The sequence below is a fragment of the Emys orbicularis genome, chromosome 1, assembly GCF_028017835.1.
Source record: "Emys orbicularis isolate rEmyOrb1 chromosome 1, rEmyOrb1.hap1, whole genome shotgun sequence".
NCBI lineage: Eukaryota > Metazoa > Chordata > Testudines > Emydidae > Emys > Emys orbicularis.
This window is the reverse complement of record NC_088683.1, coordinates 355,781,493-355,795,569: the sequence shown is the minus strand read 5'-3', so window position 1 is coordinate 355,795,569 and position 14,077 is coordinate 355,781,493. Positions and strand designations below refer to the sequence as shown.

The window sequence follows — 14,077 nt, the reverse complement described above, 5'->3', positions numbered from 1 at the left end:
AGAGAACAAACCAGATGGGAAAGATGTTAGACGTGTCGCGTAATGCACTATGTGAAGGCACTCAGGTATTATGGCAATGAGGGTGGTATAAGAACCTGTCGAAAACAGCATAGTTTCTCTCTCTTCTATTGTGTATGCATCTGTCTCACTCAACTAAATGTTGGTTACTTCTGCTTCAATTAATCTGTGATTAATCTTTTTTAACTGATCATATGTAGGAGGTAATGGACCGGGGAGAAGGGGAATGGTGGAACGGAAAATTAGACATCTGTCCAAGCAGAAGACAATGTTATAGATTTAGATATAATAAAATAATAATAATAATAATAATAATAAGCTCTTTTCTTTGCACTGTTGAGTAATTTCAGCATTTATTTCATACTAAAGCTTGTTTATAATAGATATATTTATATATAAAGTAGAATAGAGAAAAGCACAAGATATATTTTATAAATATTTCTGTATGTTCTGCATACAAAATAAAATATGTACATCCACAGATAGTGGTTCTGTGCTGTTGTCACGGCAGGACCATACATTTCATTCACATACTCCGGCTAGGTCTGCTTAGAATAGCTGACATCTCGCCTTGTCTGGAATTTCTAAAGATGTAAACACACCTCCCGCACTGCTGATGTCTTGGCAATTTCTTGGCTCTGAATTTATAGCTTTGTTGAGGGAGGAGGGATGGTGCCATATTTATGTTCGGACTGGATGGGACAAGGCATCGGAGTAACAGTGAATTAGGGAGTAACATCCAATGGTCGAGAGAGAGGAAAGGGATACACGAGTCGACTTTCCATTTCCATTTTACTTTGACTTCACTGTGTATTTCGTTACGTCCCATGGCTGCTCTCTGGTCACTCAGCCCCTGTGTCCAATGGGCTCCTCTCACTACACCCGGATCACATTGACACTGGGGTCCAATACATTTTTGTGAATACTTGAATTTGACACCTGGCAGCCTACACTAAGTAGGGACAAGACCTCCGGTCCTTAGGTAGAACAATAACTTTAGTCTCAGCCCTGGACAAAAGAAAAGGGTTAAATTGATTTGCATGTGTTTTCGTTTCAGGGGCAGAACCAGGAATGTTTCTGGCTTTATCATGCTGAGTGGATTCTCCCATCCTAAAAATTTAGTCTTTAGAAACAAATACAATGATTGCTTTGAAGTTATAGTGCATCCCTTGTCAGGGATTGTCCTGTAGGCTACTGGAGAATCCAGGCCCTTTGTGGTAGGATGCATGAGCAGATGTTAGCCTGTATTATTTTCAGCCACAGCTGTTTTTCCTCCCCGGGAAAGTTTCTCTTTGTTTCTTACAGTACTAAAGGCACTTGTTAGCTGGATGTCATTGGCAACCATTCGGCATATTTTTGCAAGAAGGTACGATCCAAAATGAGTTTTGGCTTAAGCCTCTTGTCTTCTCAGGAAGGATTTGATTGGTGGGAAAACCTTCCCCTTTTTACATTTTAAAAAACAATGTTATATTTACTGTTGTAATTGAATTCTCTTTATATCATCTCCAAGTCCATGTCTTTGCAAGATAAATGATATCTAGTCCAGGAAAGGTTTCCTCCTCTATGAATAGTGCTTTGGTGCCATTGGCATCTAAGCTCTTTGATCGAGTGGGAGATGTTTCATTTGCACACGTATCTTTCAACAGTCCTCTCGCATTTTTTACAGGTCACGTAGCAGCACCAGTGGTATTTGCAGTGGCACCGCTCCACCACTTTGTCCATGTACGGGTTGTAGCCTCGGCCACAGCACATCAGGTCGCAGCTGTCGCTGCCGTTGGAGGTTTTGTTGCATTGCCTGGAATAAAGGAGATGGGGAAATTAGTGCAAATCATCACAAAGTCTGTTTAGAAATGAAGTAATCGTCTGTGTCTGCAATTGTGGCTTGGCTTGTGCGGATGTGCCAGGCATGGAGGAGGGGCCGTGGGACTGATCTTCAGCTGGATGCTTAAGCCACCTGGGGAACGGCCCAAGGAGCACGCCGCACCTGCAAAGAAGCCAGATAAATTCTCAGTCCCTGTGTTCTGGGGCCTGATCCAAAGCCCATTGAAGTCAATTGGGAGTTTAGAATCCCCAACTATGCAAGCACTGGAGATTCTAGCCCCAACAAGAGCACTAGTAACCCCACAAGGGTGGGGAGGGATGAGACTAGGTCAGTACCCTTGTGCCATTGCCCATATGCCTGCACATTGGCCAGCAGCACCGGGCTAGCGGAGACGACAGCACTGCCGACCCTGGAAAGGATGCAGAAAGGGCCACGCACTCCGTGAGGCACTGCAGAGGCCAGCTGCACAATGCCTGAGACAGGGGAAGTCACCTTCCTGTCTTAAAGCCATGGTCTAGCCACAACTGTGTCAGGTACATTACAGCTAATCGCCCCGGGGTAATACTTTGCACTTCTGTGGGGCCTTCCAAATGAGTATCTCACAGCCGTGTACAAACACCAGGCTGTGCTTGGCTCTGACATTCCAGCTCATGGCCGGCAGTGGGGCACATGAGTATTGCGGGATGATACATGTAGCTTATCATACAGATTTATTCCTTTTCTTTCTTCTGATTTTAATTAAACCCATCCTCCTGAGAGTCAGTCTGTACTTCTGTATGGTTCTCTTGAGTTGTCGGCTGGAATCATTTCACAATGCTGGCTTAAATTTTCAAAAGTAACTGGTGATTTTGGGTGTCACCTTGACACACCTTTAAAAGGGCCTGATTTTCTGAGGGTAGATGCCCAGCCTTTCCTGAAAGCCAGCCCCCACCCCTTAAGGTGTCTCGAGTTGGGCATGCAAACATCACTAGTCACTTTTGAAATGTAGTCCCCCAGGTAGTGGGAAGTTCATGTCCACCTGGTAAAGTGGTGCAAGTTTTGCCTGGCTCTGAGGCTGGCATCAAACAGTGCAGTGATAAAGCACCATGGTGAATAAAACCAGCATATGGGGAAAGCTGGTCTTATGGCTAAAATACTAGCTGGCCACTCAAAAACTTTGCGTTCAACTCCTGTCTCTGCTACAGATTCCCTGTGTGACCTTGGACAAGTTTCTTAATCTCGCTCTGACTCTGGTTCTCATCTGCACAATACCAGTAATGCTTCTTGAGTACTTAGAATGTAAGCTCTTTAGGGGAGAGACTCTGACTACGTGTACTTAGAGCACCCAGCACAACCAGACCCCAGACTTAGCTGCAGCCTCTAGACGCTAATATCAAGTGAGAAGCATTTCCCTAGGAAACTGCTCAGACATCTTTTCTAAATCACATTTTGCTTAGGTTATTTTGGCCAGAAGTATTTTTACATCAGATCAGGGGGAGGCGGGAGAGAGGAGAACGGAGAGTAAGGAGGGAGAATTGGACTCCTGTGCTGAGCACGCCATTAACAGCTGGAAATGAAGCCAAGTGATTTATAGGAATTCCTCATGAGGTAATGCTTTATGAGACGTTATAGGATTAATGAAGTGCTGGGAATTTTGTTCTTGTTCTTCCCTTATTTATTTCTGACTCGGTACGACCTCCTGTTGGTTATTTCTGACCTCCATTCATGGTCAGGTTCCATTTTTAAAGTTTCCCCACTCATTCCCCCACCTTGGGAGTGCGTGTACATATTTACAAACCTCTGGTAGGTTAACCAAAGCCTGCTCATAATTGTTATGACCAACAGTCAAAAGCTCAGTCCATAACCACACTGTGTGTGTTTACCTAACGTTGAAGGAGCGGCATTGTCGTATACGCCTGTGACCCTGCACCCCCTCCAACAGGAAACCTCAGAATGACTCCTCATAAACATATTAGTCAATAAGTTAAATATTTAGAGCAAAGGTTCAAATACATAAATATTAACATTATGGAGGGGCTTTAAAGGCTTAGTCAGCTTTGACGGAGGTTGGGAAGGTTGAAGCCACTGGATTCATTTTGCAAGGCTCATGAGTTCATAACAGGCCATAAAATTCACATGTTTGGGTATGCGATGCATCCATGCCATCTTGTACAATTCAGTGGGAGCTAAGCAGAATTGGGTGGGGCTAGTACTTAAATGGGGCTCTCCAAGACACACACAGCTGCTTCAGGAAGTGGCATGGATGATTTGATGTCACTCTTTCCTCTGAGTCGTTATGGAACCAATACCCTAGTATAGTGTCAGGGACACTGTGTCTTATAGGGACACTCATATGGCTCTGTAGTGAGATATATTTAGCACATTATGATCAAAGTTACCCCCAAACTAGACATGGAGCAAAACTGGTACCATTTATCTAAAATCTTCCCCCTCCTCCTTTCTTCCCACCTTCCTGAAGGTTTGGATACAAATGGAATCCAATCCTGTACTGCCTGTAGAGTTAGGGTTTTCCAAAACTAAATTCACCCCACTTGGCCTCATATAGAGAGAGGGGAAAAGAAAACATTATAAGAGAATGCCAATCTTCCCTTCATTTTGTCATTTTGGATCAAAGAGCTCAGAGCTGAATCATTCTGATTTTGATTTCGCAAAACCCCAGCCTGTTAAGCCCACCTCTACCCCAGACATGCTTTTTGAACGATTTTGTGTCAATACCATTAAACAACTATCTCGGTCTCTGTTGTAAGTGTTGGGATTGGGTGAATAATACCCAAATCTTTTTACAGACTGAAACAGCTGCTGGTACCTATAGTATTTCTTCCGGACCTATGTGTATGAGTAGCTAAAGACGAACAGGGACAGGACCTACAAGTTTGTCCAAATTAGCAGACAAATCATATTTTATATACAGGAACAATCCTTTGATGTTGGCTTGTCATGGAGCCTGATTCTAATCCCACCCGGCTAGACTGAGCCTTATTTGTACTTGTGTAAATCCAGTGCAATTCCACTGCAAGTGAGAATCTGGCCCATTGGTTTCGAACCTAGCACTGTAATTCCTAGAAATATTTGCAAAAACAATAGAAAATAATGTACCAGCCTCCTCAGATGAGACATAAAACAAGCCCCGGACCCAACTGTGCTCCTTAAAGATGCCATGACATTTTTTGCAACAAGAGGGGAGGTTAGCCAGTAGCCTAGCCAAATTTCACTCACACTCTGCCCAGCTAAAGATTCCCGATAGTGCTCTTTACGTCTGTGGCTACTGTTGTGTAGTAGTCCTTGGTTCAGAACAGCTCCATCTGCGTCCCAGAAGTGACTGCATTGCAGTGATGACCTAAGGGACTCTTGAACCCACAGGGTCACAGGTTACACCTACGTGAGTCTTCCCCCAGACAGCAGAGGCTAAGAAATGCCACAAGCACAAACACATGGAGAATCCTCTGAACCATTCACTCTGGGCCCCCTGTGGAACTGGCAGGTGGTTCCACCATGTCAACTCCCTGATGGTCCAAGATCTGTGTGAATCCCAGACCACGCCCAGGGGAAAAGACCATTAGTGTAAAGACCAAATGCTCTACCAGAGCTCCCTCAAGAGCTAGGCTGCCATGTATTCCCTACTAGTGGCCTTGCCGCAAAGGAGGGATTGTAGCTCCTTCAAGGAGTCCCTGCTGATCTTGCACTCAGATTCCCAGTTAGAAATCCAGCCATGCCAGAGGGGAGCATGAGATGGAAAGCAGCTGCGTCTAGCTCCACCCACTCCTAGCCACTCTCGCCCACTCCTCAAACCATGGAACCCTGACCGTGTAGAAGGGCTTCTACAGTGTCTAGGGCCCAGGGCAGAGAATGCATCAGAGCCTCAGCTCTCCTCCTAGTTGTGGGTATGCATCTTTTTTAGCCACACCTTGCTGCTCTCTGCCCCATGCTGCAGAGAGTATGTAGCATGTAGCCCAACTTCTTCAAAGCACTTGGGGATGAAAGGTACTATATAAATAATATAAAAGATTATTACTCTTATTATACATGCTAGTCCAGTGAGAACTTGAGCAAGCTCTTCTAAGTCAAATCAAATCATGGCCTGATGGCCCATTGTCCTGCATCATGAAGTTACTCATCTTGTGTCACAAGACTTAGAATAACGCGTTGGGAGCTATCGTGTCCTTTTGTGTAGATATGAATCTGCGGGATGGTGCTCTAGGCACTGCTGTATGCTAGTTTCCGATGACGTATCACACAGGAAACAGGAATCTTAAAATCATGTCACCGTTTTTTAAAAATTGTATAACTCCATATTTTCATGAGTGCTGGAAGGAGCTGTTCTAGTTCATAATGGACTGGAAATAATACAGATGTTTAATATGATATAAATTGTTATTTTATACATCAGGCCAAAGCCAGAGGCCAAAAGAGCCCTTGCAAGATAATTCCACAAGACAATTTGTTTCTCTTACTTTTAGTACTACTGTGACATTGGAGGGAGCGGAGGAGGGGGCAGCGGGTGGGGAGGAAGACATTTGGGTTGAGATTTTCAAAACCATATATGGGATTTAGATACACAATTCCCATAAAAATATAATAGGCACTATGTGTCTCAATCACCTACGCAGCTTTGAAGATCTAAGCCTTGACTCAACTACCCTATAGCCTAATGATTAGCACACTAACCTAGCAGGTGGGACATGCGGGTTCAAATCCCTGCTCTAAATTAGGCAGAGTGGAGATCTGAACACCTGGGTCTCCAACAGCCCAAGTGAGTGCTCTAACTGCTGAGCTATCAGAAATAACTAGGAACCACCCCAGTGGTTTAAGCATTCGCCTATTAAACCCAGGGTTGTGAGTTCAATCCTCAAGGGGGACGTTTAGGGATCTGGGGCAAAAATCTGTCTAGGGATTGGTCCTGCTCTGAGCAGGGGGTTGGACTAGATGACCTCCTGAGGTCCCTTCCAACCCTGATATTCTATGAAGTAGAAACAAAATGGGGTAACTTAGTTTGTACAGCACCTCACACAGTGGGGTCCTGGTCCATGACTAGGGCAACTGAGAACCGTAGTAATACAAATAAATAAATGATATAAGAACAGTATTGTGAGCTGTCATGTTTATCATCTCTAAAGGAGCCCAACTCACATCAGTTCAGTCTACAGGTTGTACAGGCAGATTTTTCTAGTTCCAGCTGAGATTTCTCTCTGCCTTATATGATCCATCATCAGCAATATGGACATAACTGACCATTGTGTTGGCAGTAGAATAGGAGTCCTCAAGGGCCTTTGCCATTGCTCTTAATTTTATGTGGAAGGCACTCAGATTGCAGTGATGAGTGGTAGTATCAAATTGACAGAGAGTCAGAGAGAGAGAGAGGAGCCAGCTAATTCTCCCATCCTTTAGAAGAAGTGAAAACAAATGCAGTCTGGTAAGATGTACAGCAAACCAGGAAGGGATCCCTACGATGTAAGCCTTGCAGGGCAGGGCGACAGGTGACTGGGATGTGGATGGTCGTGCCTAGTGGTTGGAGCAAGAGTCAGGCCTAGAGGGTAGAATGGGAGTCAGCAGCCAGGAACCACAACCCAATTTCAGAGCCAGAGTCAGAGGCCATGTGCCAGAGCAAAGAGTCAGAGACCAAATGCCAGAGCCAGAATCAGAGACTGGAGCCAAGGGTGAGAGCAAGAGGTCAGATGTCAAGACTTAGAGCCAAGGGTCAGAACCGGGTTACCTGCAGTGAGGCAAGGCTGGGAACAAGCAGGCACTGGAGCTATCAGACGAACGTTCTGAGCAGCCCTGAACAACAAGAACAACTGCTGGGCTTATGAGCCAGTCTGTGGCTGACCCTTCCAACCAGTCAGGCAGTGTAGCCAATCAGGCAACCTGCTACAGGCCAGCTGTGCCCATTGGGTGCCTGGACACTGGCTCTGCTGCAGGCTCCGATTTCTGACACAGGGTTCTGTCTACTTAAATTCTTCTAAGACACCATGAACACGTGTAACACTGCATGAATGAACAGAGCCTGTCACCATGCTACTGGTGGGATGCAGAGAGATACTGAATGTATTTAGCAGAACTGGGCTAACTATTCATCACGAATACGATACCCAGTGTATTTTCCCTGTTTGTGAACTTACTCTTTCTGGCTCCAATATATTCATTATTTGCAAAGTATTTGCTGAATAATTCATAGCAGAGCCCAGAGGGCATCCAAGTTCCACTGAGTGAGGTGTATCCAAACCCCCAAGGCAGAACCAAGCCCAATGAACCCAGTAAAGCACATATGTTCATAATCTGAACATCTTAACCGTCTATTGTGAGTGATGTCTCAGGTAGGCTGAACTTGGGAGAGTTTGGGAGAGTATCACTACTTTTATATTTTTCAAATTCTGCCCTGGCTTATACAATCAAATTTCAGCCCCTGGGACGTTTGCAAAATAAGTATGGGTATTCATTATTCACTGGGTCACGCTTTATGAAAAGTTTATATATATAAACGCATGATATGTTTCTAAAAAGTTTAATAAATGATTAATACAAGTTATAAGCATGTTAGAGGGACAAGTAGTATGGTGCGATTATTAGTTGTGAATGATTGGTCCTCATTACATCCTTTCTGCTTCCTGGCTGGATGACTGAAACAGCTTAAGCAGGACAATAATTAATAACAAGTAGCAAGTGCTGCTGTTCACACACAAATACCCTTGTCCACACGCAAATGCTGGTGCTTGTTCTAGAAACAGCCATTCCCCAAACAAGAAAACCTTGTTTGCGCTAATGTTCATGAACAGCGGGATGGCACGAGACACAAATGTAACCGAACCAAACAGCTACTCATTCAGAATTCCAGAGAACTCCTGGGCCCTGTTTTACAGCATTCAACCAGCCCTACTGGTTAGCCTCCAGAAAACTGCAGAATGATTTTCTGCTGCCCAGAAACCTCTCCCTCAGCAATGAGAAGTGGCATCCGCTGGGCTCCAAGACTGTTCCGGGACAGATCAGTAATAAACAGCTCACTAATCTTTGTGGGATTCTAGCAGTACAAGACTTCTGTGTGCATGGCACTATTTCCCTTTCAGTCACTTTCTGATGGGACTTAAACCAATATTTGAAATATGATACATTGCACCCTAATGATAAAGAAAGTGAATTCCTTTGCCTCTTTTCCCACAGACTGGATCCCAGTTTCATAATCTGGTATAATTTATCTTTGATTTGAAACTGATGATGAATTTTCTGAAATACCTCACTGAAGAGACGTTATAGAGGGTTTTCTCACAAGTACGCCCCGAAACCTTAAACCATCTTTCTCTGTGGTTCAACTTGTTCTAGTTATTGACAGTCATAAATTCAGGGACCTGCTTCATGTGTCAGCTGCTCTGGATATTTATTTTCTCTCCAGACCATTTTTCTTTTATATAAAAAATGTGGCAGTGATTCATAGATTAATGTGCTCTGTCTTACGTTGATAAGAACACTGATCCATTGCAAGACAGCTGTTAACAGAAATGGACTCAAGCTGCAAAATTCAGACCCTGCTCCAGATTTTGTAAACTTCAAAGGTCTGGGAGTGTTCAGATCTCAGGTTTGGAATGAGGTTTGACTTCTGTGGGTTTTGATCCAACACCATGTCTAGTTTCAACATAAAAACATAAAATAGCCCAGTTTGACTTACAAATGATCCCAGGTTCATTGAAAATAAGGCCTAAGATTTCATTGAAAGTCTTTTGATTAATCCTGGGCTCAGTTCTAAGTGAAACATTTCACACAGCTCTGCTACAAAGAAAGTTGGTTCCCCTGCCACTCCCCAAACTCCATGATTAGTGTAAGCAATGGGAGGGATAACTAGATAACTATAGAAGTTAGAGAAAGAAAAGGTCTACGGGGCTATTCACTCCATCCACCTGTCAGCGAGTGCAGTATTGTTCCCTAGAGTATATAATGAAATCCAATATTCAGCACAGTAGAACTTGGGCTATAAACCTCCCATTTTACATGATCAAAACTTGTTCTGATTCACAGGACACTGAGGTACCCGTCCTTTTCCACGTGAGCCAGAAAAGTCCCTCCCCGCTTTTTATATTGAAAATTAATGATCCAATTTAGAAAAAAGATTCCTCATGAATTCTGCACTTAACGGAGTTTTATGAAAATTAGATTCTTTAAAAGCACCGTACATCATGGGATGGTTTTATTTCCCTTCCCCCCCCCCTTTCTTTCTGCTTTGCCTTGTTAATTTCACTAGACTCTCAAAGTTAGCAGCACAATTAGCAAATATGTCTTGGGTTAAGGGTTTGGGAATGACCTCATGTAATGCAATCTAAAATAACAAGAGGGAACACAGAATGCAGGCCTTACTTGTCAAGGGAGCTGCAAGTGTGCCTGTCTCCTCCGTGCACTTTTAAACGTAGCCAGCAGATCTGAAAAACTATCTGCCAAAAAAACTTCAGACTGGAGTTCTCTCAGTTTGTAGCTGGAAAGGGGGTGTGATGTGCTCGGTCATCAGGATGGACTGTGTGTGATGGAGGGGTGTGAGGTAAAGGAGAGGATGCCCTGGCTGCAGTGTGATTATAACACCTCCTGTCTGTTGCTCCATGGAGCGCTGCTGGCAGCACCGCTGAAGGGAAACATTTTTCTTGTTCTAGTGGCCAGAAAAGAGGCCAAAAAGTGAGTGAGAGTGGGTAGGTGCGGAGGAGATGGGAAACAGGCGGAGGGACTTCATTGAAATTCCTTTTAGTTACATTCACTTTCAAGTTCCTTCAAAAAATCAGGCTTGAAGGAAATAGCGAGATCTCCTGAAAGTTAAAGTGTAGAAGGAATAAAATATTAAGATGCCTTTGGGACCCTACTTATCAAATAAACCCTGTTTGGGATATTTCCAAATGAACGTTATACACCTTTGTGTAGTAAATGCAAACTACATATATATATTTCCTGTAGATAACAGCAACTGGTTTTTGCTTCTTTCTCCTCATCTCTGTCACTAGGCACTATCTCTCAGTTACATGCCGGGCTGGAATGGGGCCACCGTATTGAGAAGATATTAAAAGTGTTCTCTTTGAAAGGAAAACTGAAAAAAAAAAAGGGGTCTGGATTAGCTACTGCAACCCCTGAGGGGAACAGCAATGATCTGGAAACGCACTGTGGGGATTTTATACCTATTTCCTTTGCTAATTTAACATAGAAACTGTGCTGCTATAGCAAAGCCTCTATTACATGGTACTTTACATATCCGAGTTCTGAGACACGGGGCTTCTTCTGCAGAAGCAGCGACTAACAACTGTGAAAATTATTTTATATATACACAGTCAGCTGATAATACTACTTAGCACATGCTACACCTACAAGTCAACACTGCAGCCCATCTCTGTCCTCCTCCCACCTGCCTCTGAGTCAACACCGACCTTGCCCTGTCTGTGAACAAAGGGTATCGCTTTACTGGGCTCCCTTCAAAAGTCATCACCTCCTTCCTGCCTTACCAGCTTGGCCCTTTGCAGCCTCAACCAATGTCAGTTCCAGTGGATTCTCTTCTTCCACACTCACAATCCCTGCTGTTACTGGACTCATGACAATAGCCCTTGCTTGATCCCTTCCTCACTTGCTAATTACTAGAATCATAGAATCATAGAATATCAGGGTTGGAAGGGACCTCAGGAGGTCATCTAGTTCCACCCCCTTCTCAAAAGCAGGACCAACCGCAACTAAATCATCCATCTTCAACCTGAGGAGTATATGAAACCTTGCATCCCAGCTTGGAAAAGGTAGATGTGGTCTGCCATGCAGCATCGCTTGGATAAGGTACCTTTTCTGGAACTCTGTGAGCTCTCTAGAACATGGACCTCCAGTCCTGGCTATAACTTCTGTTCCAGCTGGCAATATGAAAAGCTAGTTACCGTAAAGTATCAGAAAATCAGACAGATCTTTTCTAAGATCTGCATTACCTAAGCATCTTCTGGTCTGCTCCAGCAGGCCATTGCAGAATTGTTCTGTGCACTAACTAGGTGCTAGGGAATTACCATGGTTCTGGAGAGAGAAGCCATTATAAAACGAATGTCTCCCAATGCCCAGATGTGTATTTCCCCTGTAGTCTCTTCCCTTCTGCAATATGATGCCCATGTACTGGCAGGATATATGTATATAATGTATTTAGTGTCTCTTACAGTAGCATTTCTTTCTACTGAATCCCTCTGGACCAGCTACACAATATACAGTGATATGCCCATCACCATCAACAATGGTGTTCCTTGAGTAAACAGACTGTGGCCCTGGCCAAAAAAGACACACATCTTGTGTTTATACAGGTTCAGGTGCCTATGAGTGGGAATGTTGCAGTTGTGTAAGCGTGCACAGCAATACTACACAACAGGCCAGGACAGGGAGTGAAGAGGATTATGGTATTTAACGAGGACTGAGATAGGCAGAATGTAATTATCCAGACTAGAATCTAGCCAGGATAGCACTCTTAACTAAAGGGGTATTGAATGGCTACAAGTGGTCAGGACTTCAGTTTTTATGTCTCATTCGAAAGACAGCACCCCCTGCAGCACATATCTTATAACCTCCTACTGGGGTCTTGGTTCATGTCTGGCTCAGCAGAAATAATATTTCTGTGGAGTGACTAACACCATTTCCCACAGCACTCTGGATACACACACAGGGTACATGTTATCTGGCTAAGGTGTTGCCACTCACTTACCAGTACTCAGACTCCAGTAGCACAGAATTTATGTGGCGTGAGTAGGAAGGCCCAAGCACTCCGCTGTGCCTGATGGAAATGTGAACAGTACTGATGGTGCTAAGTCATTAGTAGTAAAGGGATCCTGCAGTGCCTCCATGAAAGCACAAACAGCAGCTATACACAGGTCACGCTGAAATTTTTCAAAACAAAAAAGGTGGAATCAAAAACCCAAGAGACTTGGCAATAGAGCTCAACGTCTCTGTTGTTAATGTTGCTTGGGAGTGTTGGCATTACACCGAGTCCTACCTGCCCAAAGAGAGGAGCGCTTACACCACAGCAGCTCCCACATGAGCTGTAATTGTCTAGAGCAGATAAGAGGAGCTTAGTGAACCATTAAGCCGGGCGGCTTGATCATCGTCAATTTCCCAAGAGACAAGTTCATCCGTTACAGTCCTGTGGCATTTCAATAAATAAGTCAAATAACACAGGGGTGGGAGTCTACATTCCAAGAGCCCTTTGCATCAAATAAATCTGTTGTAGCTGCCTTCAACTTCAATCCTGCAGAGACTACAGATCCCAGCAGACATTATTCCATTTTATCCCAAACAGCCCTCGGCATGGATCAAGGTTTGAGATGGGTCAGAACCAAAACCCTGGATCTGACCAACCATGAACTTGCAGGCAGTTTGGTGCTGGATCCAAACTGTGCCCATCTATCATCCAGTTGGAGTGCTGCATGCTGGGATCTGTAGTTCCCATTGGCTGTTCCAGTACATTAAAGACTTGGGCAGCTGTGGACCATATTGCCGGTTTCCATGGGTGGCATTAGCCCAGTGAGTGGCACTTCAACCATCCCCGATAGTAAATGCCACCTGCACAGAGATGTTTACGCTCACATCACTGCTTCTATGCACCAGCTGAAAACAAAAGTACAATTCAAATCTGACTTGTGAGTCTTTACCTGTCTTGTGTCCCGTGTGATCCCACTTTTTCATTCTTCATGCAGAAGTCAGGCGAGCTCTGCAGGTAAATCAGCTCTGTCTCTTTAACTGGCCTGATGTCAATATCCTTTGGTACTAATTGCTTGCGTGTGCCCATGGGTCGGTGTACCACCTTTGTGGCTGACAAGTACTTGTTTTTGAGGTCCTGTGCGATGTCTCTCAGTTCTTGAAGACCCTTCCAGCAGGTCTTGATAGAACAGGAACCAGAAACTCCATGACACTTACATTTCATTTCAAGAGAGGCTTTCAGGGCCTATGGAAAAAACAACCACAATGAGTTATGAAGTGGCCTTCTCTTTACTTAAATCTCCCACAGAATTGCTAAGAAATTCATGTCTTAACTGGATTGCAGTAAAGAGTATTCATTACTCTGGTTTCTGCACAACCAGGTTAAAGTACCTACTGTGCAAAGTGAAACACAGCTTACAGCTTGAAGATTACTGCCAGCCTGGATATTATTTTTACTGTGGCACCTGTTAAGACAGCACACAGAGCGGTGCCACAGTTTTCTATCATATTCCCACAGTGCTGGACACATCCTTTAAACTCCCGAGGAGCTGGAAGTTGAAGTAATTTGCA

The 14,077-nt window shown here is 44.1% G+C and overlaps 1 protein-coding gene across 1 annotated transcript in view; it reads right to left on the bottom strand.

Moving 5' to 3' along the window:
* Window positions 1–1,638: 1,638 nt before the first annotated feature.
* WNT11 (Wnt family member 11) overlaps window positions 1,639–14,077 on the bottom strand; it is a 206,679-nt gene continuing 194,240 nt past the window's right edge. The window contains exons 5-6 of the mRNA XM_065397756.1: window positions 13,459–13,751; window positions 1,639–1,813 (exon numbers count right to left, since the gene is read on the bottom strand). Coding sequence (XP_065253828.1) covers window positions 1,639–1,813; window positions 13,459–13,751 — 468 coding nt within the window. The remainder of the gene's footprint in view (window positions 1,814–13,458; window positions 13,752–14,077) is intronic.